Below are 27,470 nucleotides of genomic sequence, written 5' to 3' on the forward strand. Positions count from 1 at the left end.
ATCCCCAATTTTAATCATTCTATCTTTAGTTACTTGGGCCACAAACCATGTGACCCCCCCCCCCATAACCATTGACTCATTTATTAATCAATTTATCTCAGCCTTGAATCTGTTCAATTACCCAATCTCCACAGCTGTCCAAAGAAGAGATTTCCAAAATTTAACGAACCTCGGAAGAAATCCCTACTCAACTCGATTATAACTTAGTTCTATTTTTAAATAAGGGCAAAAGGCCTGTTCTCTAGGTAGTCATGATTTGGAGTGCTGGTGTTGGACTGGGGTGTACAAAGTTAAAAATCACACATCACAAGGTTATAGCCCAACAGGTTTATTTGGACTATTAATTCTGTATAGGGTAAAAATTCTGTGTCTTACGATCTTATACTCCACAACCACCTGATGGAGGAGCATCATTCCAAAAGCTGATGCTTCCAAATAAACCTGTTGGACTATAACCTGGTGTTGTGTGGTTTTTAACTTTGTTCTCTAGGTGGTATGGAAAGAAACTGAAGCAGTTAAATCTTGGTTGTAAGTTACGTTTATGAGAATTTAATGGATCTTTGTCTTCCACTTTCGAACCCTGGTAAAATAGGATCTATTTAGTAACAGTAGGAAAGAGAGATTAGTGTTTGCCACTGCCTTCTATCTTGATATTGACCAGGACAGATAATGAACTGATGAAGGAAAGTCCCTAATGTTATTATGCATCCAATTTTGTGCCTCAGATTGGCAGATTTACGCTTGTGGCTATGCCCAGCCAAGTAAACAGGGTCATACAGCACAGCACAGTGCAGTTTCAAGTTGCAGCAAAACCTCGTATTGATATTGAATGAAAACGTTACTCCTTAGGATGCAGTTTGTGTAAGAGAAATTTTTTAAAAAATAACAATTCAGGAAATGAAGAATGAAATCCCTCTGAGCTGGCTGGTGGGTTTTCAATTACATTTTTTCCCAAAGCTAATCTTTCCAGCCACGTTTTAGACAATGAAGCCAACACAAATTGATCATACCTCGTCAACTCTGTACATTACATTTAAGTAATTCTATTGCTTTACCTGGTGCTTCATTGTCTTGTCCTTTGTTTCACATGCCACCTGCTATAGCTTCCATTACAGCTGAAATGGCTGAATCTTAGTCTGTCTATGGTGATATTGCTTTTTGAATTATAATTGTTTTTTTTTTCCTTGAATAGCTAATTATTTGTATGCATAATTAGCAAGGGTTTTTATAAGGAGTTATTAGTAACTCCACTCAGTATTAAAATGATCCTGTCCTGATCACTTCATAAGATAGTAATTTACATTTAGGGGAAACAGGCTGTGCAGAAGCTGGTTTTTGCAAAAAAGTGATTATAACTTTCTGCATGTAATTTATTCACAGGTATGGGTCGTGAGGTTGAAAATCTCATTCAGGAAAACACACAGCTGCTGGAGACCAAGTAAGTCGCGACCAAATGTTACTGTCTCCTATTTCAGGTGAACTTGTCCAATGCATCTGTCAGCTGGGAAGCAGTTGTTGAGATTTCAGAAGTGCTCTTTGTGTTGTATTGTTCTGTACAGGTGTGTTTGATTGAAGAGAATTTGTATTTACTTGAGATATTTTTCAGTTTTTCGATTCCTAAGTCAAGGTGGGTTTTTTAAGAACACCGACTTAGACACTTGCAAAAGATTGAAACATAAAAATAGAATTCAATGCTTTTGACAGTTAAGTCAGTTTATTCAATGTGTAGTTGAAACATACAGATAAGAAACATTCAAGAATATCTCTTTGTGGTGAGTTAGCTGAACTCTTACTTTGCTATTGAACATGCTATAGTTGGCTTCTGCAACCATTATCAAATGTTCAGAAATTAACAATATTTGAGAGGTCACAGTGGAAGTCTAATCTTTGAACCAGTTTCCCAGTAGCAAGATCAGGAGGGAGTTTGCTGTAAGAGAAAAGGAAAACAGAAATATCAAGTCTTTGGCAAAAGTAACCAAGAGCTTATTTTCATGGATAATTTTATACCATTGCCTTTCTCATCTACTCTGAAGAAAGAGCTTAAATAGATCTCAGCATCCAGAGATTATTATCTTAACATGGCAACTAATTTTTAATTATTCTTATTACATTCAGTGCAAATAAATCATGAATGATACCAAGCAAGTTGCTACATGTCCACGGGAATGTCTTTGGCAACATGTCCCTATAGACACCTTTTCTGTCACAGTAGACATTCAAGTATAATAGATACAGTAGCCCCTATTAGATTGAGAAGTCAGCAAGAAAGAATTTATGCTGCAATGCTTTTAGAAATGTTGGAGAATGTTTCACATTAAACCCTTCGCCCTAACAAAAAGAAGAATTGCTGCTCATATAAAAAGATGAAATCTCATCAACTAACAGTAAGTACAAGTAATTCATGTGACCATTAATGTTCCCAAATCTTTTCAATTCTGAATTGAGTCACAGTTTGTTTGACAATTAAAAATTAATGCTAATGCATTGACTGGATTGTTGTAAACCCTAAAATCATACCTGGACTCCCTTGAAAATGCCTCATGCCTCTTTTTGTATAATCTAAGTATCTTCATACCAACCAGGCATTGTGAAATTGTTGAACTACATAAGAAAAGCCACACCACCACCCTTTACTTTTGAATGGGGCATGTAAACAATAACATTCAAACCAAAGTCATTTTTAAAATTGATGTCATCCTGGACAGACTATTTCACATGTGCACTGCAAATTGTAGCTCTAGGGAAAGCAATGACTTATTAGTATTATTGCTAGACTATTAATCTGGACACGCCAGTAAATGTTTTGGGGATCCAGGTTTGAATCCTACCATGACGGATGGTAAAATTTAAATTTGATTAAATATCTGGCATTAAGAGTGTAGTGATGATTTAAAAACCAATGTTGTCAGGAAAAACATAAGATGTATCCATTGGTAGGAGAGACTAGGACCCAAGGGCATTGCCCTAGAGTAAAGGGAAGATCTTCTAAAACAGAGATAAAGAAAAATTTCTTCAGCCAGAGAATGGTAAATCTATGGAATTCACGGCAACAAAAAGCTGTGGAGGCCAGGTCATTGAGTTTATTTAAGACTGAGATAGATAGGTTCTTGATTGTAAAGGAAATCAAGGGTTATGGGGAGAAAGCAGGAGAATGGAGTTGAGAAACTCATATTCCATGATTGAATGGAAGAACAGACTTTGATGGGCTGAATAGCCTAACTTCTGCACCTATGTTTTATTATCGAAGGAATTCTGCCAACCTTGCCAATTCTGGCCTACATGTGACTCCAGACCCACAGCAATGTAGTTGACTCTTAACTGCCCCCTGGACAATTAGGGATGGGCAATGAATGCTGACCTGGCCAGTGAAATCCACATCCTGCGAATGAAGTTAATTAAAATACAGCATGGCTTTAAGCAGACATCAACACTCTGTGGCAAAAGTGAATCAGACTACAAAAATATTTCTGTGCTTAACAATGTTTAATCAAAAGTCATAACTTTTTTATCATTTTATAAATGAAATAGATACATGTTTTATTCTTATTGAGTTGTAACTTAATAGAAGGAAGCAAAGTTCATAAAGTAGTCTTGTAATAATTAGGATCTATTACTGCCCATATGTATCCACTCAGTTGGCCAAGGAAAAGGTTGAGCTTGTATGGTTACTGTACACCGTATCACAAACATTGCTGTGGAAAAGAAAAATTATGAAGAGCACTGTAGTGATTGTAATGAGGTCAGCCAGGTACACCACCTCGAATATAAGTTATCTAATTGGGGCTGTTAACCTGGCTGACACATACAAACAGGAGTGTCTGACGTTCTGTTCACTCTGGGAGCTGGCTCTAAGGAAGCTAGGCCAGTGTCAAATACTATGCATGTGTAAATAAAGGGTAACTTGGTGATGGGACACTGTCCTCTATGGAGTTATTTCAAGCGCCACTTCATAAACAATCATAATATTGATTTGCATTGGATATCAGATATGCATACAGTGCAGCAACATTAATCATTTCCTGGGAACAGGCTTTGAAACATTTTTAGGTTAATTTTTAGAGGCTTTGGGAAGATGGTTATTTTGATAAAATTCCAATGTATCCGTACAGGCCTTTTATTAAACTATTTAAAGTATGAAAGTATATGAAGAGAATCTGAATCAGATCAAAAACTGAACTGCATAGATTTAAAACTTGTTATAAAAACATGATGCTTACTGGACTACATTTCTTGGCTTCTTGGTATTGACTTTTTCTTGGAATGGGCTGTAAGGAAATCCGAGGGGGACAGAGTGTGGAATTGTTATTGCCTATTCATAGAATTGTACATGTAGAAGATGACCTTTGACCCATTTGGCCAAAACTGCGTTAAATCTACATTGGTCCACTTTTAAGACTGTGGCCCTAGTGCTGGAATGTTATGACATTTCATGTGCTGCTCCAAGTAATTTATAAAGTTTGAGGTTAAGCGCCCAGGCAGTGCATTCCAAACCCTCACCATCCTTTGGCTGCAAATTCTTTTCTTCAAATCCCCTTTAACCCTCTTGCCTTCCACCATAAAAGTATATCTCCTTGTTGTTGACCCTCTAGCAAAGGGAACAGCTGTTTCCTATCCATTCCGACCATTCCATTCATAATTTTATGCACCTCTTACCAGGTCCCCCCTCAACCTTTTCTGCTCTAAGTCCAACAACCCAAGCTTATCCAGCCGCCTCATTGCTGAAGTACTGCATCCCTGTCAACATCCTGGTGAATCTCCTCTGCACCTCTTCCAGTGCAACCACGTCTTTCCTAGTGCACAGTGACCAGATCTGTACTGAGTACTCCAACTGTGGTCTAACCAAGTTCTGTACAGCTCCATTATAAACTCCGTGCTCTTATAATCAATGCCTCAATTGATAAAGCACGTGTCCCATTTGCTTTCTTAATTATGTTATTAACCTGCATTGCCACCTTCAGGGATTTATGGACAAGCAACCCAAAGTTCCTTTGTTCCTTTGAGCTTCCTCATATCCAACCATCATTGAATACTCCTTTGTCTTGTTACTTCTTCCAAAGGGCATCATCTCACATATATCAGAGTTAAATTTCATCTGTTCCTCATCTACCCATTTGACCAGTCTGTCCATGTCCTCCTGTAAACTAAGACATTTTTCCTCACTGTCAACCACTCAGCAAATCTTCATGTCATCTGCAAGCTTACTTATCATTCCCTTACATTCTCATTCACATAATTTAAATATATCTCAAACAATAACGGACCCAGTACTGATCCCTGTGGAACACCATTGGACATGGTCTCCAAGCACGCAGTCATCTACCACTGCCCCTAGTCTCCTGCCACTAAGCTAATTTTGGATTCTTGAATCCATTTTTTTCCTTCCTTGAGTGTTAGCAACAATGGGATCTTGCCAAGTGGGGAATTGTGACTTGTCTGCACTGTTTCTTTTTAAAATAGGCTTCAGGTTTCTTTTCTACTTGTGGGAAAACGTGCAATGCTTTATTTCGCATCGATAGTAGCATTGGGGGGTCAGCATTTGTGGTTCTTTATCCTTAATATTATTAACTTTTTTTTCATTATTCGTTCTACTAAATCTAACCTGACAAATGAACCTTTATTGTTACTTGTTCCTCCTTGTGTTTTAGAAATGCCTTGAATGTAGTGAAGAATGATTTGATAGCTCGGGTTGATGAATTGACATGTGAAAAGGATGTGCTGCAAGGAGAGCTAGAGTCGGTCAGACAAGCCAAACTGAAGTTGGAGGAGAAGAATAAAGACTTGGAGGAAGAACTAAGGAAGTGAGAATTGACTTATTGTTTCCACCACATCCATGTGTAGTGTTGCTTAGCATGGAAGAATACAGTTGTGCGGATGCCATGACTGTGTGTGATTTTAAATCAGAAATTATTGACAGTGCAAATATTGTAAATATCCATGCGCCACTCACTTTTTAAACAATCTGATAAAAGTGGAGGGATAGGCATGGGGTGCGGGGATTAAATAGCCTGCTGTTTCTCCTTTGTCCTACGTTCATGAGCATTTTTTTTAATTTTGGCATGTGCTAAAGGAGCCAGTGAGCTTTTGATCAGACCTTCTCATCTGCTCATTTATAATTGTGATGTGTTCTTTCAGGGTACGGTTAGAGGCTGAAGAAGCAAAGAGCAGAGCTAAGGAGGATTCTGATGAGGTACAGAATGTTCATTTTCTGTTTACCCCTCTTAAAATTTAGTTTGTAGAGGTCTAATTCTGATATTTTGGAACAAACCACATTTTTTCCAATTTCCCACCCTCTCATTTTGTTGAGAAATCTACTGAACGGAGCTCTTTGCACATTAGGTCCATAACTATTACACTTTGCACAGGCACCAAAGAACATGGATGCAGGTTTGCTGCTGAGCTGGAAGGTTCATTTTCAGATGTTTTGTCACCATACTAGGTAACATCTTTAGTGAGCCTCCGGACGCAGCTCTGCTGATGGTTCCTGCTTTCTGGTTTCCTTGGGTTCCAAGACCAGCAGTGCTTCGACCAGAGGCTCACTGAAGATCTAGAATGGTGATGAAATGTCTGAAAATGAACCTTTCAGCTCAGTGAGCAAACCTACATCCAGAACCTCAACCTGAGCTACAAATCTTCTCAAACCTTACCAAAGAACATGCTCTGGGGAGTTGGCTTGGGAAATCTGGGATCTTCCTGGACAGATGGGGAACTTGTATCCTTGAGGTACAGATTGTTTTTTAAGAAAACAAAACTTGTGAACAGCAATTTATGCCTTTTACTGAAATACAGAGTGATGTCCCCACTGCTCAGAGGAAGCGCTTTACTCGTGTGGAGATGGCCCGTGTTCTCATGGAACGTAACCAGTATAAGGAGCGGTTGATGGAGCTACAAGAAGCTGTGCGATGGACAGAGATGATCCGGTATGAACTGATCAACTGAAAAGTCATCTCTGTTTTGTTTTAGTTTCTTTCTAACCTGCTTTGGCCAGAGTTTTAAATCTTGTTTATGTATGTTCTTTGTTTAGTGCCTCAAGGGAAAACCCATCCATTCAAGAGAAAAAGAAATCGACTATCTGGCAGTTGTAAGTACTTACTCTGAGAATTCAAACAACACTGGCACACAGCTGGTATTTGGAATGAGTGGTCAAGTCTGACCTAGACAGGAAAGTGATGCACTGTCACAGACAGAGGGAGAAAGGGGTGAATTTAAGTTATGATCGTTTTCTCTTCTAATTCCAAGACAGCAAGGTATTGTTTGATTTACTCCTTTTTTTCTTTGTACTTCCACCATGGAATAAGATGCACCATAGAGTGTCCTCTACTCTTAGTTTTCAGATTTCAGTTTGAGAAATAAACGCAGTTTTTTTTTTAAGATGAAATCCAAGCTAGAATTTATGTAATGTAGGGCAGTTGCTTGTCCACACCATACACCTACTACAGCACTCTGGAAATTAACAGGAGAGGAGATGGGTTACAAATTACAAGTTTTGGTAAATCCAGCAGTATTGAAAATCAACTTCCTGAAGGTCAGTGTCTATTAATAGTTTCCTTACTAAGCTGGACCAAATGGTGTTCCTTCTGCAGGGAAAGTGCGCAATAAACTTGGTCTACATTTTTTTCTGGAAAATATATTTAGCATAAAGTTCCTGTGGACCTCATTTAAAAATAGGCTCCATATTTTCTGCACATATCACATTAATGTAAGCAGAATTTACATTTGGGTCCGTTTATTAATAGGGGAAAATTTAGTTTTTACACAGATATGTATAGTATTTGGAGGTAGCTAATTTCATGTGATTGGCCAGCTTTAGATTCCTAATACACCATTTCAGTCACTTAACAGGTAGAGGACAAGCCATGACTTCTTTCAAATTCATTAAAGTATATGTCCCACAATGATATGGAAAGGGTAAAAGTAATTTTGTCAGAGAAACATCCACCTTCCAAAATGACTCTGAGATTTATCTAGGTGCTTCATGTTTTGAGGTTATGAATAGGTCAGCACATCAGAGCACAGGATTTTGTGCTTCCCTGTTCTGCTTCATTCCAGAAGGTGCAACACAGTCATCAGAGGGAAGTCTCATTGCTGCTGCTTCCCAGGGATCTCCCACTATCTCTAAGGCAGTACTGCCATGTGGCACCCTGTCACCCCCATATGAAGGCAAGTATGGAATAGGGAATTTACATTGCCAGCTGTCTGCCGGCTGCTTCGCAACATCCTGTCCTTGCTGGCAATTTTTTCAGAGGCCAGATCAGGATCAAAAGTAAGATGGATGGCAAGCTAATCAAAGCCAATTATCAGGGGCCTATTGGAATTGCCCAGTCAGCCTCTGGAGGGTACCCATCCCTGAAATCCCCAAACAGGGCAGCTGCCTGCACTTTAAACACCCCCACCATCACTACTGAAGGCAGGAATCCTTTATAGGGGCCGTTCCATTCAGTGAAACTAAGCTTAGGTGACTGTTGTCCACAGAGTGCAGAGTCTAGACCTGCATTTGACCTCTACTTGAGTCTTGACCTAAAACTCAATATCCTTCCCCTTAGCCTTGATGTTGAAATGTGTGGTAAACTGCTATTTACGGAAACAGCACTGCATTTATCTGTGACTTATCTCTGAATTATTAATGACTTATTTTCATTTTCTTTCATGTTCCCTATTGGTAATCACCTTCAGACTGTGGGTATTTGTTTTGTAATGATTGTGGCTTTGGTTCCTCCTTTAACTCTAACTGTAACTTGCATTGATTAGTTGCGTGATTTTGATATATTAAGTTTATGCCTGAGCGCACCTAATCCACAGGGCAGCTGAGACTGGGTTTGTCTGAGCTGTACTGGCTTGTTCATGTTAATTGTACATACAAAATCACATTGTATTCTTTCTTTGGACTCATTCAGCTCATTTTTAAAAAGCATGTTTATTTTTCTCTATGAATGTGTGTGCAAAAATCAGATGTGTGTTGGGTGGTTTTTCTAAGAGTGTGCTATCAATCCCTGGAACATTGGGCCATATTTTATATTTGGCATAGAAAGGCTTAGATTTTTCAAACCCAGTGATTAGTGGGAGTTTTGCAATGAATTCTCCATGCACATATATCTTGTTTATGCTACTTTGTAAAACATTGGAACAGGGTGAGGTAGGACGGATCAAAAAGGTTCAAATGGACGTCTCCAGTGTAGCAACTCACCTGCTGCAGTTGTCATTTACCCAAAGTTAGATTACAAATTGAAGGGCTGGTCAAGTGAAATCCCATCCTATGAGTGAGAATTTGAATTTGGTTTAATAAAACAAGGAAATAAAATGTTTTGTATCTGTAGAAGTGACTGTGAAGCTGTCTGATTGTGGGTGTGGTGGCAGACAGCAGGAAGAAAACCTACCATCTTCACATGATTTTGGGCCTTTGGGAGATACCAGTTCTGCATTATCCCGATTGAATCTTAACTGACCTCTGAAAAGTCTACAAGCTACTTAATCATATTAAATGCTGCTAGTTTGATGAGGCAGCCGCCGCCACCTGGTCAGGTAATTGAAAATGGAAATTAAATAATTGCCATGAGATGGTCAACATCCTATGAAAGAATAATTTTTAAAATGTCTGTCTTGCCAGCAACACCCACATACAGTACTGAACATTTAATTTTGAAAATTGGTTCATTCAAAGTGCTTTGTGTTGCATCTATAGTCGGGTAAATGTGAAACATATTGGAGTTCTCCAGGGTTGTTAGTTGAATGAACCAATATTCTGTTGACTTACAAGTCAGCTGTCCCTTTCAGCTTCAGCTTGGTGCTCCTCCTGCCTCATAGTGAATAGAATTGTAGCCCTGTTGTTCAGTTGTTCTTTGCACCACCTAGTAGTGGTCAGTTGAATAGACTCAAATGAGGATCTTTGGCCTCAAAAACCTGAATCTAATGATGTGAATCGCAGTCCAAAAACCTGAATCCCTTCTGTAATTTTTAGTGTGTGTGTGTGTGTGTGTATGAATATATATACACCTAGTCTTTACATCTTTGAGGAAAGGCAAAACACTTAAAAAGGTCAGAGTAGGTATTTGCTAACCAAATTCACCACACCTTTTCTCAAACTGGTGATCTTTTGTCCCAGATTTTCTGTTCCTTGACAGTCCATAAATTTTCCTCCATTCACTTAGATGAACCAAACCATGCTAGATAATTGGTTCTGGGCTGTTCCAGAGCTGTGGTTGGGAATATGTGCAATAGATTGAGTACAGAAGATTGAGATGATTGATTGAAGTCTTGATATTAGTGAAGGGATTCAGTAGGTAAGTTGGAAGAAACTTTTCTCTGATGGATGAAACCACAACAGGAGACTGCAATCTTAAAATTAATGTCTGCCCATTCAGGAGAAATGTGGTACACTTTTTCACTGGTATTAAAGAATATGGAGCTAAGTTAGGGAAATGGACTTAAGATACAGATTAACCATGGTCTCACTGAATGATGGAACATGTTCAACAGCCTACTCCTGTTCCATGATCACCATTCACCAAACAATTCTCCAAAAGCTGTGAATGTTGTGGTGTTTTGGGGTGTGGAATCAAGATGGATAGTCTGTTATTGTTTCATATCCCTTGCACAATGTTGAATGTGTTGAGGTTGAGGTACTGCCAGCCTGCTGGTGGTCATTCATACATGGAGCATGGACAATTGGGTGAGGTACCGTATGCACCCAGATGTGCGTATCTGAACAGGCTGTTCAAAACTATCTGCCCCGTTATTACCTATGAATGCATATTCAGCATAGATATATAATATTCAGGACAGAAGGGCGGAAGAAGGGTTTTGTGTAGTTGTGATGAAGTTCAAATTCTGCCCTTCCAGATATTAGCTCCTTGCATTTGAAATGTCTGATTCTAAAATGCAGACAATGCTATTTTTTAAAAAGTCATAAGGTGTGGACATCATTGGCAAAGCTTGTATTCCATAATGCCCTTGAACAGATAGTGGTGAACTGTCTGTCTGAACCATTGTAGGCCATGTAATATGGGTATATGTCCTGTGCTTTTGGGAAAGGGATTTCAGGACTTTGCCATTTCTTCACTATTGTCAGGTCAATGTGGATCAAGGAAAGAATAGTGTATGACTTGTAGAGGAGCTTGCAGGTGGTGGTGTTTGCATCAATCTGGTGCCCTTCAAGATGATAGAAGTTTTTGGTTTGGAAGATGCTGTTGAAGGAACTTGGCAAATTGCTGCAGTACAGTATGAAGCAGTACTTTGGGCTCAGGTTGGTAGGGAAGAGTTGGGGACAATGCCCTTATGTTCTCAAACAGTGTAATTTGAAAATATAAAATTAGGCCAAATGAATCCACAAAATATTGATTTTTAAACTGCATGCATGTGAATTAAAAAAAACTGCATACAACCAAAACAGACTGGTTTGGGTAGCCTCGAGGACAGTGTGTGCACTTTTTGGGAGAGGTTTTACCAGCATGTATTGAATTTACAAAATATCTTTTGTCTCTTTCTCCTTTCTATTGATTCTTTTTCTCTTTAATTCATCTCTAGTTTTAGCCGTTTGTTCAGTCCATCAAGTAATACAACCAAGAAGCCCATCCCACCAGTCAATGTTAAATATAATGCACCAACCTCACACATCACTCCGGGCGTGGTTAAGAAGAGAAGTGGTGCATTATCTCAGTTACCCAGTGACAAGTCAAAGGCTTTTGATTTCCTTAATGAAGAGTAAGTGTTGCCAAATTTGTAAAACACATTGCTTTGTATTCCATTTTGTCCTTTTCTGTTCTGCAGGTGCTGACACATGTTCTGATAAACTTCCATGAGCAATAGAATCTGGCCGAAATAATCATTCTCTGTTATGTGAATGTAGGTGATGAGTATTGGCATCAATTTGTCTCGGGACTGCATTATAAATGAACCTGAGCCTACCATCACTTGATGTTCCTGCACATACACTTGGTAGCAAAGGTCACTGGACAGTAATTTGGATTTCAGGTGCTAGCTCATTCTTTCTTTCAGTTCCTAGTATGGGTAGTTTATTGCAGCCCAGTGCGATCAACAAATTGAATACAGTTTGTGGATAAATCTTGCAATTTTTGTCTTTGTATTGTTCCATTGTACACCATCTTTTTAAATATAAGAAGTTGTAATACTGAAGGGAAGGACCCAAGAACCATCATGCAGAACACCACCAATGTTGTACAGTATGCAGGAAGATCATGTGAATTAAAAGAGAGAGATTAGGTGACTAAATCCTGTAGATTGTAGAAGAAATTAGAAAAGGGAAGCTCCATAATCTGAATTGAAGAACAACAAGAAGGCAACGATGAGAGAAGAATCATCTACCAACTGAGCAGATTTATCTTATATCCTGTACGGGAGTGCAGACTCTTGAAAAGTCTGTCCGAATATGCAAACAGGATACAAGTCTTAAAACAATAGGCTTTAGAGAAAGTTTTGAGGCATTGAAGGGAGAAAGGTGAAATTTAGCTGCTTATAGCGAGATCGGGATTCTATTTGAGATTAGATGAAGGAAAGAATATCGATTGGTCCCATAAGAAATAGGAATAGGCATAGGGTGTTTGGCTCTTGAGCCTGCTTCACCATTCAATAAAATCATGGCTGATCCGATATTCCTCACATCCACTTTCCTGCAGAGATTCCCCTACTGATCTAATAATCTGTCTATCTCAGCCTTGAATACACACGAGGACTCTGCACCCCGACAGTTCTCTTTTGCAAGGAGTTCCAAAGATATTCAGCTCTCTGACAGAAGAAATTCATCCACATCTAGTCTTAAATTGGCACCCCTTTATTCTGAGACAATGCCCTCTGGTCCTAGACTCTCTATGACCCACAGCAATGTGGTTGATTCTTAACTCTCAATTAGGGATGAGCAATAAATGCTGACTTAGCCAGTAATGCCCACATGCTACGAAAAATTTTTTAAAAAGGCCCTTAAGAATCCAATATAATTTCCAAAGTAGTAAGCATTCCTGTGATGGGCAACATCAATAACATGTTTGCAAATGGAATGACCCTGCTGAACAGTGTACATCTGGGCCATGGATTAGGATGAACTTTCAAGGTTGCAGAAAAGTTGAGAATTAATTAGAAGCTTCAGGTACTAGAAAGACTAGAAAGGTGGCAAGGTCAGAGGACTTTGGAACAGAGCAGATTGCAGACCTGGTATGAAATAGCCAAATATGGAAACACATACTTTGTGGGTGATGGAAGGAATGCCAACAGAAGCACACAATACATGACTAATATGCTACATGGGCTGTCACAAAATTGTGAATTGTCTTGTAAATTTGCAACTTACCCTGCAATTTAGCTTTTTGAAAAAGAAAAGCACGGTACATGCACAGAGTGGTATCCTTCCATTTGCATCAAGTTTGCCTTGCTGCCAGTGTGTCAGTTTGTTGAGAAGATACTGAATGCTTCTGGTAAAGAAGTGTGCTAGAAATTCTATGTCCAAACATTGTTACTCTCCCAGTGAGTTGTTGAATTGGTAAACTCAGAAGCAGTTGTTTCCCTATCATGTTCGTCTGAGAACAAAAAGATAAGGTAAATTTTACATGTTTGAATGTGTGAACTTATTGAAGTTGAAAATGTGAAGCACCAATTGTAATGTGTAACTTTATTTTATATTAATGGCAGTGAGAATACTTCAGCCATACGTAGGGAGCAGAAGAGGGAACAGTATCGTCAAGTAAAGGCTCATGTACAGAAAGACGATGGCCGCATTCAAGCCTATGGTTGGAGTCTGCCTCCAAAATTTAAACAGGTAACACTTGACAGTCTTTGTTTTCTGAAAGTTATGTTCCTCACCATTAACACATTCAATTTTGGGAGAAGTCGTTAGTCACTGTTGTTATTGTTAATGTGGATTACAATCACTGTCAAATACATGATTATATCCTGAATTTAGAATTGCCTTACTCATCAATACATTTATCAGCATTGCATATATCCAGCTGCTGGGATACTGAATAGAGCTGTTATAGAGAGATTTTAGTTTGATGACTTCTTAACCATGATATTTATAAAATCTTCTAAATCTATAATTTACTTACTAACATCCACATTTCTAATTTGGGCCAGGGTGTTCCATCTTTGAATTGTTGACATGTAATTATGATGACTGTTCCATACATGCTGGAAATTTTCTCATTCGCAAGAGCTCAACTGGGCTGTTCTCTGCTGTTAGATACAGTGAATAAATGGAAACTTGTGTAGTAGGATTCCAGCAGTCTGACCTTTTAAATGTTGCTGCATTTGGTCCTCATGTCAAGGCAGCAGCCTACCTGTCTTGGTCCTCTGAAGATTGTAGTTGTGATTAAATGAATGAACCAGTCCAGACTCTTTGCTCCTTCCCTGTTAACTGTTTTCAAATTGCATTGCAACATTCAGTGTTATACCTTTCATGCTAGTTCAGAGTGGTCAAGAATCATACATAAAGAAACTCTCCTATTGGGATTTCAATAACTAGTCAAAACCATTAGTACCAGCACGTAATTTCAAACTTTCAAATCTGGTCTGTCATATATCCTGCCCAGTCCTCCAGCTCTTCCCATTTATTCCTCAACATCTGTTTCCAAAACTCAACTGTAAGTTTTGGGTGTCAGTGCTATGAGTTGCTGTGTCCTTTTTGGAAAATAAGCTTTGACTGCAAATCACTGGTCTTTCTGTCACTTTCCTTAACTTCTTCCTGAAGTATCCAATATTATCACAAGTGCTTTAGCATGTTTGTTGCATAAAATACAATATGAAATACAAATTGTCATATTGAAGGAAATTTTAATTCAGTGCATACAAGCATAAAACATTCAATTTAAATTGTTTAGTAGGTATGCTTCACTTATCATGTAACTTTTCTTGTGTGTTTGGAATATGTTAATGTGGTTTCAGATGACCAAAGGGATCAAAGAGTACAGGGAGAAAGCAGGAACGGGGTACTGTGTCACATGATGAATATACTGAATGGCAGAGCAGGTTCAGGCTGAATGGCCTATTCCTGATCCTGTTTTCTATATTTCAGTGTTTTGCAGAGTTTGGAGCTTTCTGATATTGTTTAATTTTCTATTTTAATTTGATTACCTTAACATCTATTGCAAACACTTTGTTCTATGGCTTCTGCTTAACTATATCATGAGGATAGGAAAGGTTTGGAGGGATATGGGCCAAATGTGTGCAAGTGGGACTAGTTTAGTTCACCAACCTGGTTGGCGTGGACTAGTTGGACCGAAGGGTCTGTTTCTATGCAGTATGACTCTATGATAGTAGAACTTTGCATTTTATTTGGAAATTGTAATGACTTAGTGAGAGAGTCTGCTTTAAGCTGAGTTGCACTGTTACAGATAGCTACCCTAAACCTTGAACCATTGTGAAAGGAGCGAGCTGCTGCTTTAATGCCACACTTAGACCAACAGATATAATATTGATGCAATTACATATTAAGTGACTAAATCCATCAATTAAATTAATACTTCAGTGAAGAATGGCTGTAGGGCTGTACTTGCTGATATAACATCTATTACCACTGCAGTATTAAGACTGCTTGCAAAGCATTCCAAAATTATGTTCTGAGTAAATTTATGTGAATCCAGTTTAAGTGCCTGCACTTAATCTGACATTGTCCTTGGTATGTGGTAAAGTGCAAATTAAATGAATTTGAATGTCACACAGGTTGAAATGATGTTTAAGGCAATGAGTGCAGCATGTATCGAATGAAGAACCACAGTTTCTTGTTCCATATCTGTAAAATATATTCCTGAATCTTGTGTTTGGAAGTGCATACTAACTTTTGTAGCTTTAGTTGGAAAAGCTAGTAAAATCCAAAGGAAGAGGGTAACCTCAGGATTCTGGAAGATGGACTGTCCTCTGTCCCTAATTCTAAAATACTCATTGCCTCCATTTGAAGGAATGTTCAGTCGCCTGGAGCTGTTTTTAGTCAACACGAGAGCAACTAGTTGTCCTTTCTATTGATGGTTTATAGAATCAGAGAGTCATATAGCATGGAATTGGACCCTTCGATCCAACTCGTCTGCACCGCCCAGACAGGAGAAAGTGAGGACTGCAGATGCTGGAGATCAGTGTCAAAACATGTGGCGCTGGAAAAGCACAACAGGTCAGGCAGCATCCAAGGAACAGGAGAGTCAATGTTTCGGGCATAAGCCCTTCACCAGCTCTTATGAAGGACTTATATCCAAAACATTAACTCTACTGCTCCCCGGATGTTGGCTCTGCTTTTCCAGCACCACACTTTTTGGTGCCGTCCAGACATCCCAATCTGACCTAGCCCCATTTGCCAGGATTTCTTTGCAATAAATGGTAATCTAGAGGAAAATAATCTTAATTGTTTACAAAAATAAAAGTTGAAATTAAGAGCATTATTAATTTTAAAAGTAATTGATTTTTAAGATATTATTTGTAATGTTCGTTTTGCATTATTGGGTGAGAGTACACAACATATACTGGAACATAATGTACCCCATGGTTTAGACTTTTTGCCAAAGGGACATGCTAAGCAGAGGGTCAAACACATTGGATAACTCTATCTGTGACAGTGCCTTTAATTGTACAATGCTGACATTCTGGTTCATTGCTTTTAAAATGCTCTTCAAAACTGCACATGTCCACTCCCTCCCTAAAGGTCCTTGGCACATTTATCAATAGTCTTTATGTTCATTTTTATTTTTCTACCTCAGTCTGAGACATATTCAATCAATGGTATTTTTATGTTGACCTGTATAACCAGCCTTCACCCATAGGTTGGCAATAACAATTTTTATGAAGAGGATTTTAAATTATTATTATTATTGGATTCCATATAACCGCATTCACAATTGAGCAAGAGTTTCAGCTTGTTCCCACTATGTTATGAATTTAAGATCTGATTTAATATTTTTTCCTTATGAAATGCTGTTAATAACAAACAAATAGTTCCAGGGTAAAAAAAGACTTTGAATTCAGATCCTTTCTTTATCAAGCATGAGAGAAGAAGTGTGACAACACTGTCAGCGTCTGTACCTGAAGTATCTGATGTGTTGCATTGCAAAGGAGGAAAGGTCGAACACTAGATAAATTGGGAGATGTGCAAAGGGCTGCATGTCAGGATTTGCCTTTTGGACTACATACCCACTGTAATTTCTCCAAATACCCCACCCCACTTGATATCAGCCATACCTCTATCCAGAGCATTCATGTAACTTGTTGGTTTCTCTGTAGGGGACAAATGGTGGTCCAAGTGACAGCAAGATGAAGAATCTGCCTGTACCAGTGTATCTGCAACCTTTGGATGACAAAGATACTTACATGAAGGTGACATTCTTCTATATAATAGAATGCAAGAGTTGATTAAGAGATGTTTGACTTTGAGGTTGCAACAGGAAATCCAAAGAGTCAGCTATAGGTAGCCAATAGGTGGCAAAAATCTGCTCGTTTGGGTGTAATCAATAGCTGCATCAACACTTGGTACACAGTTTTGGTTGTCTTTCTTGAGAAAGGATACAATAACATGAGAAGCAGATCAGCAAAGGTTGACTAGATTGCTTCCAGGGATAGAGTTTATCTTTATAAGGAAAGGTTGGACCATTATCTATTAAAGATTGGAAGAATGAACAATGATATTATTTGAAACACTTAAGGTCCTGAGGGAAATTAACAGAGTGAATGCTGAGAGGATGATTCCCCTTGTGGTAAAGACTAGAAGTGGGGACATAGTTTAAAATAAGAGATGTGCCATTTAAGACAGAGATGTGCAGAAATGTTTGTTCTCTTGAAAAGTGAATGGTCTCTTCCCCAGAAAGTAGCAGAGGCTGGGACTTGGAATATCTTTAAGTCTTATTTAGTTAGAGTCTTGATTAGTTAGAGTCGATGGGTGCAGGAGTAGAAAAGAAAATGGAGTTGAAACCACAATCAGATCAGCTTGATTTCATTAAGCCAAATGGCTACTCCTGCCTCTAATTCATACATTCATATGTAGGGCGTGAAGGGGATTAGAAGATAAATTTAAGGAAGTTGCAATTTCAGGCCGAGGTTATGAGGGAGTATTAGAGGAAGTTTGATTCTGTAAGTTAGTGCAAGAGTTAGCTGATTATATGGTATTTTTAATGACCAAGTCCATGAGCTCCTCACAAATTGTTGGAGGTGACAATGAAGGAGCCAGTGGGAGAGGGAATACGGAAGATGATTTGCAGTCAGTAAAGGAAACCAGGGGTTAACTTTGCAATCCAGAATAATCATGGAATAGTGAGTAGTTTTCAGAGATGAGAGAACTTTCCAATAGTTCTTTATTCAATCAGAATTGCGTAGTATTTGCAACACACAATGGTTTGTGGTTGACATTGCTTCTTGAATGAATATTGATACCCTGCATTCAGGACCTCAGCCCTCGAAATCGGCAGCCTCTCTCTAGTAAGTAACCTTGACTCATGGTCTGTTTTGTCTATGCTTTCTAGTTATGGTGTGCAGTGGGTGTTAACTTGTCAGGAGGAAAAACTCGTGATGGTGGCTCAATCTTTGGTGCTAGTGTGTTTTACAATGATCTATCCAGTTCTGAACCAGAAGGCAATAAGCAGCGGAGAGGATCTCAGAGCAGCTTGGATCGGTTGGAGCTGGAACTTAAAGTATGTATATAATTGTTCAAATACTCCAACTATGATTATTTAAGTTTTTCAAGTTATTTACATGATAAATGATTTCAAATATGTGTCAGTGTTGGTCACATTCATGAGGGGTCTGAACAGAGTAGGTAGAGTGAAACCTTTCCCATTGGTGGAAGGATTGAGGAAAAGATGGCACAGTTTTAGAGTAATTGGCAAAGGAGGCAATGGCAACAAGAGGAGAAGCCTCTTTGCCCAGCGTGTATTCATGATCTGGAATGCATGACTTGGCAAAGTGGTGGAAGCAAATTCAGTTGAGACTCTCGAGGGAATTGCATTCTGATCTGAAAAGGAAAAATGTGGAGGCCTCCAGAGAGAAGCCAGGGTGTGTCACTGGGTAAATTGGTCCTATGGGGAACCAACATAAACAGAACAGGGGTCCAAAGGGGACTTGGCAGGATTCACCCTGAAAGGATGTTTCACCTGGTGGGAGGGGCCAAGACGAGGGGAAGCAGTTCAAAAATAAGGGGCCGCCCATTTAAGATGTGTATGGAGGAGGATGTATTGTTCTGAGTATCCAGAATCCTTGGAACTTTCTTCACTGGGGAGCAGAGTCATAGAAACTTTTTAAGGCAGAGGAAAATCAATTTTTGACTAATGAGGGAGTCAATGTGTATTGGGGATTGGTAAGAAACTAGGTTTGAGGCCATAGTCTGATTAACCATGATTTTCTTGAATGGTCGACCAGCTCAAAGAGACTGAATGGCCTTCTCCTACTTTCTGTTTTCATATATTCATGTGAAAACTCTCCTGTTGATTAACTGAAAATATGTGTTGGGATGTGCAGAGAGGTGTAGCCCAGGAAGAAGGCAATGTTGTGTCAGTGGGGAAAGGCTGTACAGTACCCTATATACCAAGGTGACTACCATTCTTTCTTGAAATCCTTCTCCCTCCCTCTGTCTCTGGATGACAAGTCACTTAGCTGTGCTTGTACTCCTCATTATCAAGACTTGATCTTCAGGTCAGAGTGTCGCTATATCAGAACTGCAGGCATAAACCAACATTGTTTTTCCAGTTGAACATGGTCGCCATTGCTTCAAATGAAAACTTGTTTTGGATCCAATGATTTTGGTTTTTAATGTAGCATTTACAAATTAAAATGGAGTCGTTCATTACATGAAGTACAGTAGGTTGAGAGTTGGAGTAAATCTGCTCATTAACATCTGTACTGTGCAGGAGCAGGAGAAGGAACTGAAGCATCAGGAGGAGCTGTCTAGCCTGGTTTGGATATGTACGAGCACACATTCTACCGGCAAGGTTGTGGTTATAGATGCCAACCAGCCTGCAAAGATCTTGGACAGTTTCTTTGTGTGCAACTCTCACATCCTGTGCCTTGCCAGTGTACCAGGTCAGTTCATTTTGCACACAGCAAGAGTTGTGTTGGTTGACTTTTTAACAGGTTTGATCTGTAGGAAATGTTTTTTATTTTATAGTGGTTCATTAGCTGTGGTTTTGAATGTTAAAGTTGTCATAGAGTCTTATTGGTTGAAAGTTTGTAATTTTATTTTAATCTCAAGCTCTTATCTCCTCCTTGTGCCTGTCTTTTCCTCTTCTCCCTCACTTGGAATATTTACTGAGTTAGAAGAAGGGAAGGGTATTCTCTGAAGCTTAGTTGTCCTTATTAGGCTGGTCTGGTTCAGTTTCAGGATGTTGATAATGGGGAAATTTAGTAATGATGAACATTAAGGAGTAAAGATTGTTACTTACATGGCGTGAACGTTATTTATCACTTAGTATCCCAAGTATGGATTTTGGCCAGGTCTTGTTGCATTTGGTCATGAACTGTTTCAGAATTTCAGGAGTTGTGAATTGTGCAGTTGTCAGTGAACATTCCCAACCTATGGCCAGATGATAGAGGGAAGGTCATTGATCAAGCAGCTGAAGATTGGCTGAGGACATTACCTTGAAAAGCTCCTGCGCTGGCATCTTGAGGCTGACATGATTGACCTTGAACAATTACAACTGTCTTCCTTTGTTCCAGTCATTTCTTCACCCAGTGGAGAGTTTTCCCCCGATTCCCTTTGACTGCAGTTTTGTTGGGGCCTCTTGGTCAAATGCAGTCTTTATTTCATTCTCACCACACCTCTGAAGCTCAGTTCTTCATGTTTGGATCAATGTTGTAATGAGATCAGGCAGAACCTAAATGGTGTAAAATTATTCACAGTGCCATCAGTAACATCCTTTAGTTCTCCTCTTATGCTAACTGCTGAGGGAGGTCTGACTTCAGTGTACTCATTCTATTCACTTAGACAGAGTTAAAAATCAGGCAAGATAGGTCAAAAATAAATAATTTATGTTTCTGTCTTATTTCTAGCATAATTCACATCCTCAAGGCATCTCAAAACATTGAATGATTTTCTGTAATTGCTGTTGACATATAAGAAGGACGGCAGACAATTTGATAAGATGCCACAAATATTAATGAGATAAATTACTAGATAATCTGTTTTGATTACGTTTGTTGAGAAATAAATAAAAGTTCAGGTCATGGGAGAGCTCCTGACTCCTCTTAGAGATAAATAGTGACGTGGGATATATATGTCAGCCTAGTCCAGTGTTCAAAATATGTCATGTCTGGTGCAACACTCCCTCAGTACTACACTGAAAGTACTAACCCAATCAATATGCTCACATCTCTGGTGTTATCCTTGAACCTAGTTGAGTTTTGTGATGAGGATGCTGCTGACTGGCCTTGGTAAACTGAAATTGTTGAAATTTGTAGGAAAACATTATGCAGCCATGAGATATGTTTGTTTTTAACAGTAATATTGGGTAACATTATCAGGTAGACAAAGTTTAAAAAAATCACACAACACAAGGCTACAATCCAACAGGTTTATTTGAAAGCATTAGCTTTCGGTGCACTGTTCCTGATGAAAGTGTTGTGTGATTTTTAACTTTGTCTACCCCAGTCCAACACTGGCTCCTCCACATCATAATGATTAGGTAGATAATTATTTATAATTAATCATTCCATTAATAATTTATAGGTGCTCGAGAAACAGACTATCCTGCTGGAGAAGAAATTCCGATGGATGCTGAGGGAAGCCAGGCAGAATGTGCTTCTTTAGCTGGAAGTGTTGCCAGTAACAGTTCAGCTGGAAGTGACAATCTGTTGGGTGGAATCACAGTAGTTGGTTGCACTACTGAAGGTGGTGCTGTACCTCAGACCCCACGCACTCCTGCCAGTTCTTCGCCCATCCTTGAAGGAGAGTCAGGTATGCAGTTAATTAGCCTTGTGCTGACATTGTTTATGTTCTGTGGCTTAGCCATGTTCTATATTTACACCTTTTATACTGATCTGTGGTAAGAATGCTATTAAATGAACCATAGCTGACAGATTCGATAGGAATTCTCTGAAAAGAAGTTATTGTATGTTAGCTGTGTCCTTTTAAGTAATGATAATAATCAGCTCAATCACTGATGATGCTTCAGTTCTTTTGAAAATTGGTGAGAATATAAAAGGTGGAAAATAAGTTATAATTAAGACTCGGCTCATTATTAATCGAAGAAATATAAAGTTAACACAGTCTTCAGCTGGAACTTGCCACAGCCCACCATCATTGTTATGGTAATAAACAAGCTGCTGCAGTCAAACTGCAAATCGTATAATGTTTAAATCGTAAATTCCTTTCAAATTGGAGCCTGGTGTGAGTATTCATGTGGTGTTTCTCATCCAGAGTTAACTGTAAGTAAATATTTACTGAAGTGTTAATAGACATATAGTGGCTATCTCTGAAAGCAACTTAAGGAGTTTGATTGGATGTTTATAAATCCTCGTAAATTCGGGAAAAGTGACCTTCTACTATGTTGGACTGACAGTTCAGTGGCAAGGGTCTGCTATCTGGTCTGTTTAAAAGATCTCTGCCATAATAGTTGTACCTTGTTACAGGGGAAATTGGTACGGTGAGCGTCAGCCCTGACGGAAGTTTGCCAGCAGCAGAAGAGGCCACAGAAGCCACAGAATCCAATCTAAATCTTCCACTGTCAGATGATGACTTAACTGATGTCAGTCAGTCCGGAGCTTATACAGAACATGTTTTTACAGACCCTCTGGGAGTACAGAGTTCAACAGAGAGCACACAGATGTTTAATAGACGGTATGTGGAATTTTAACAGAGGTTGTTGCACAAATTAAACTTTTTTGACTTATGTTGCAAGCTGTGTAAAACGTAACATTGTCCTCTATTAAACATATCTCCCTTTCCCATCCTAGCTTTGAACATGTGGCAATGTTTTACTTGTGGGAATCTGAGTGACGTGGTACCTTAGTTTCCAGGGCAGTGCTCAAAATACACACATTCATCCCCAAATATCCTTCAGAAGGCCTAGGGAAATTCCAACATGAGAGTGAATACTCAGAAATGTATCCCTCTGTCCTATCTAGAAGAGACAGAGTCTGTGAGGCACTGATCTTCCAATCAAAGATCTTGTCTCTCCCATGCAGGCTTTTCCAGCCCCACCAATCACCAACTCAGTCTTTCCTGCAATAAAACAAAGAACTGCAGATGACGGAGATCTGAAACAGAAATTGCGGAGAAATTCAGCATGTTTGGGAAGAAAGCAGAATTAACCTTTCAAGTCCAGTGACTGTTCATCAGAACTTGAGTCATTGGACTTGAAACATTAACACTGCTTTCTTCTCACAGATGCTGCCAGACCTGTTAGGTTTCTCCAACAATTTCTGTTTTTATCCTTCTTTTGTGTTCTTATTACTCCTCAGGAGACTGAATCTCCAACTAAGCAGTATTCAGAGCACAAGGGAAGGAACCTGGGGTTGGTCCAGCAGCAGCCGGGGGGGGGCTTTAACTAGGTTGGAGCAGACACTCCTCTTGCTTGATGGAGGTGACTGCCCACTGGGGCTGGGCCTGAGTTTTATCTAGTCAGGCAGGGAGTGGTGGTACTTGGCATGAGGTTTGGCTAGTCAGGGCAGTCATTGGCCTGAGTTTCAGCTGTTCATGGAGCTGGGAGGAGGGTGTTGCTACTTCAAGTTTCAGGTAAAATTCAAAGTGAAAGGTTTTGATCATAAGTTGTGGTTCTGTTCGCCGAGCTGGAAGTTTTTGTTGCAAACGTTTCGTCCCCTGGCTAGGCGACATCATCAGTGCTTGGGAGCCTCCTGCGAAGTGCTTCTTTGATGTTTCCTCCGGTGTTTATAGTGGTCTGTCCCTGCCGCTTCCGGTTGTCAGTTTCAGCTGTCCGCTGTAGTGGTTGGTATGTTGGGTCCAGGTCGATGTGTTTGTTGATGGAGTTTGTGGATGAATGCCATGCCTCTAGGAATTCCCTGGCTGTTCTCTGTCTGGCTTGCCCTATGATAGTAGTGTTGTCCCAATCGAATTCATGTTGCTTGTTGTCTACGTGTGTGGCTACTAAGGATAGCTGGTCATGTCGTTTCGTGGCTAGTTGATGTTCATGTATGCGGATTGTTAGCTGTCTTCCTGTTTGTCCTATATAGTGTTTTGTGCAGTCCTTGCATGGTATTTTGTACACTACATTAGTTTTGCTCATGTTGGGTATCGGGTCCTTCGTTCACAAGCAACATGAATTCGACTGGGACATCACTATTATCATAGGGCAAGCCAGACAGAGAACAGCCAGGGAATTCCTAGAGGCATGGCATTCATCCACAAACTCCATCAACAAACACATCGACCTGGACCCAATATACCAACCACTACAGCGGACAGCTGAAACTGACAACCGGAAGCGGCAGGGACAGACCACTATAAACACCGGAGGAAACATCAAAGAAGCGCTTCGCAGGAGGCTCCCAAGCACTGATGATGTCACCTAGCCAGGGGACGAAATGTTTGCAACAAAAACTTCCAGCTCGGCGAACAGAACCACAACAACGAGCACCCGAGCTACAAATCTTCGCACAAACTTTGAGTTTTGATCATACTTATAAATAAAAGTGCTTGCCAGGCTGTTTTGCAAATTATTTACAGATTTTTTTCCTTGAAATCTGAAAGCTTGTTGGGGGGAGAGGTGTGTGGGGCTGAGGAGAGAAGGAAGAAGAAATTGCTGCTGGATCTAGGTGTCAGCTGAGGTGGCTAGGATTGGAGCTTTATTTCCCACCTTAGTGTTGTTCCATTTGATAGTCCACAGTACTCCTGAGACGTGAGTGAATGCGTGATACGGTTTGTCTCCTATTCCATTACATAAACATGGGTGAGCTTGAAAACTGTGCATCAAATATGCAGGATTTGAATGTAATCGCACTACATTTACCATTTTCACTTGCAACATGTTTTATGTCAGCAATAAATTTTCTGATTTTCCTTTTGGGCTTGAAGTTAAAATACTGATCTTAATCCTGTGCTTTATATTTTACATCCTCAATAAGTTACCATGTGTCAGGTGTAAATTAAAATTCTAAACAAAACCGTATGGGGATTTATTTATAATAAATTAATAAAAGCATGTTATTCCAAGTTAGAAGATTTAACATGGAAGGATATTAAGCTGGAAAGGGTTCAGAAAAGATTTCCCAGGATGTTGCCAGGTAGGGAAGGTTTGAGTTATCAAGATAGGCTGGGACTTTTTTCACTGCAGCACAGGAGGTTGACAGGTGACCTTAGAGAAGTTTATAAAATCAGGAGTTATAAAATAGTGTTAATAGTAGGTGTCTTTTCACTAAGATGGTGATTTCAAAATGATGTGGCACATATATAAAATTAACATACAACAGTACAGCGTTGCACAGGCCTTTCGGCCTCGATGTTGTGCCGACCTTTTATCCTCCTCTAAGATCAGACTAACTAACATACCCTTCATTTTACTATCATCCGCATACCTATCCAAGAATCGCTTAAATGGCCTAATATATCTGACCGCTAGCAGTACATTCCACGCACCTACCACTCTGTGTAAAGAACCCATTCTGACATCTCCCATAAACCTTCCTCCAATCACCTTAAAATTTTGTCCCTCTTGATGGCCGTTTCTGCCCTGGGAAAAAGGCTCTGGCTATCCACTCTATGCCTCTTATCATCTTGCACACCTCTGTCAAGTCACGTCTCATCCTCCTTTGCTCCAATGAGAAAATTCCGAGCTCACTCAACCTTTCTTCATAAGACATGCGTTCCAGTCCAGGCAGCATCCTGGTAAATTTCCTCTGCGCCTTCTCTAAAGCTTCCATATCCTTCCTATAATGAGGTGACCAGAACTGAACACAATATTCCAAGTATGGTCGAATCAGGTCTCTGTACAGCTGCAGCATAACCTCACAGCTCTTAAACTTAAACCCCCTGCTAATAAAAACCACACCATACGTCGTCTTAACAACCCTATCAACCTGGGTGGCAACTTTTGAGGGATGGACATGGACCCCAAGATCTCTCAGTTCCTCCACACTGCCAAGAATCTTGCCTTTAATCCTGTATTCTGCATTCAAATTCAACCTTCCAAAATGCATAACTTCACAATTCTCCAGGTTGAACTCTATCTGCCACTTATCAGCCCAGTTCTGCATCCTGTCAATGTCCAGTTGCAACCTACAACAGTGCTCCACACTATCCACAACTCAACCAACCTTCGTGTCATCAGCAGGGAGAAAGAGAGGACTGCAAATGCTGCAGATCAGAGTCAAAAAGTGTGATGATAGAAAAGCACAGCCGGTCAGGCAGCTTCCGAGGTGCAGGAGAGTTGATGTTTCAAGCATTCCTGCTGTGCCTCGGATGCAGCCTGACCAGCTGTACTTTTCCAGCACTGCACTTTTTGACTTTGTGTCATCGATAAACTTAATAACCCACCCTTCCACTTCCTCATCCAAGTCATTTATAAAAATCACAATGAGCAGAGGTCCCAGAACAGATCCCCGCAGAACGCCACTAGTCACCAAGCTCCAGGCTGAATAGTTTCCATCTACTGCCAACCAAGTCTGTATCCAGACAGCCAAATTTCCTTATCACGTGCCTCCTTACTTTTTGAATCAGCCTACAATGGGGGACCTTATCAACCGCATTGCTAAAATCCATGTACATCACATCCATTGCTCTACCTTCGTCGATGTGTTTTGTCACATCCTTAAAGAATTCAATAAGATTTGTGAGGCTTACCTGCCCTCAAAGCCATACTGACCTTCTAATCAAACTATGGTTTTCCAAGTAATCATAAATTCTGTCTCAGAGTCCTCTCCAATAGGTTGCCCATCACAGACATAAGACTGACTGGTCTGTAATTCTCAGGATTATTCCTATTCTCTTTCTTGAACGAGGGAATAACATCTGTCACCCTCCAGTCATCTGGTACTGCTCCAGTAGACAGTGAGGACACAAAGACCATCACCAAAGGTGCAGCAATCTCTTCCCTCATTTCCTGTAGGAACCTTGGTTATATCCCATCTGGTCCAGGGGACTTATTAGATTAGATTACTTAGTGTGGAAACAGGCCCTTCGGCCCAACAAGTCCACACCGACCCGCCAAAGCGCACCCACCCAGACCCATTCCCCTACATTTACCCCTGCACCTAACACTACGGGCAATTTTGCATAGCCAGTTCACCTAACCTGCACATTTTTGGACTGTGGGAGGAAACTGGAGCACCCAGAGGAAACCCGCGCAGACACAGGGAGAATGTGCAAACTCCACACATTCAGTTGCCTGAGGCGAGAATTGAACCCGGGTCTCTGGCGCTGTGAGGCAGCAGTGCTAACCACTGTGCCACCGTGCCGCCCAATCTATCTATCCTTACATTTTATCTATCTATCCTTATCTATCCTGCCGTATCTATCCTTACATTTTTCAAAATTTTCAGCACATCCTCCTTCTTAACATCAACCTGTTCTAGCATATCAGTCTGCTTCACGCTGTCTTCTGAAACATCAAGATCCC

General features: G+C 39.9%; 1 protein-coding gene across 3 annotated transcripts in view; it reads left to right on the plus strand.

Moving 5' to 3' along the window:
• LOC122562314 (C-Jun-amino-terminal kinase-interacting protein 4) overlaps window positions 1-27,470 on the plus strand; it is a 294,916-nt gene that overhangs the window by 228,098 nt on the left and 39,348 nt on the right. For all 3 annotated transcript variants that reach the window (XM_043715173.2, XM_043715179.2, XM_043715180.2), the window contains 12 exons: window positions 1,381-1,438; window positions 5,646-5,798; window positions 6,133-6,187; window positions 6,787-6,917; window positions 7,022-7,078; window positions 11,518-11,694; window positions 13,633-13,759; window positions 17,203-17,295; window positions 18,435-18,602; window positions 19,815-19,986; window positions 21,629-21,856; window positions 22,531-22,738. In XM_043715173.2, coding sequence (XP_043571108.1) covers window positions 1,381-1,438; window positions 5,646-5,798; window positions 6,133-6,187; window positions 6,787-6,917; window positions 7,022-7,078; window positions 11,518-11,694; window positions 13,633-13,759; window positions 17,203-17,295; window positions 18,435-18,602; window positions 19,815-19,986; window positions 21,629-21,856; window positions 22,531-22,738 — 1,627 coding nt within the window. The remainder of the gene's footprint in view (window positions 1-1,380; window positions 1,439-5,645; window positions 5,799-6,132; window positions 6,188-6,786; window positions 6,918-7,021; window positions 7,079-11,517; window positions 11,695-13,632; window positions 13,760-17,202; window positions 17,296-18,434; window positions 18,603-19,814; window positions 19,987-21,628; window positions 21,857-22,530; window positions 22,739-27,470) is intronic.

Source organism: Chiloscyllium plagiosum, unplaced genomic scaffold, assembly GCF_037043375.1.
Source record: "Chiloscyllium plagiosum isolate Xiang-an unplaced genomic scaffold, Cpla_swu_hap1 HiC_scaffold_25, whole genome shotgun sequence".
NCBI classification, from domain to species: Eukaryota; Metazoa; Chordata; class Chondrichthyes; order Orectolobiformes; family Hemiscylliidae; genus Chiloscyllium; species Chiloscyllium plagiosum.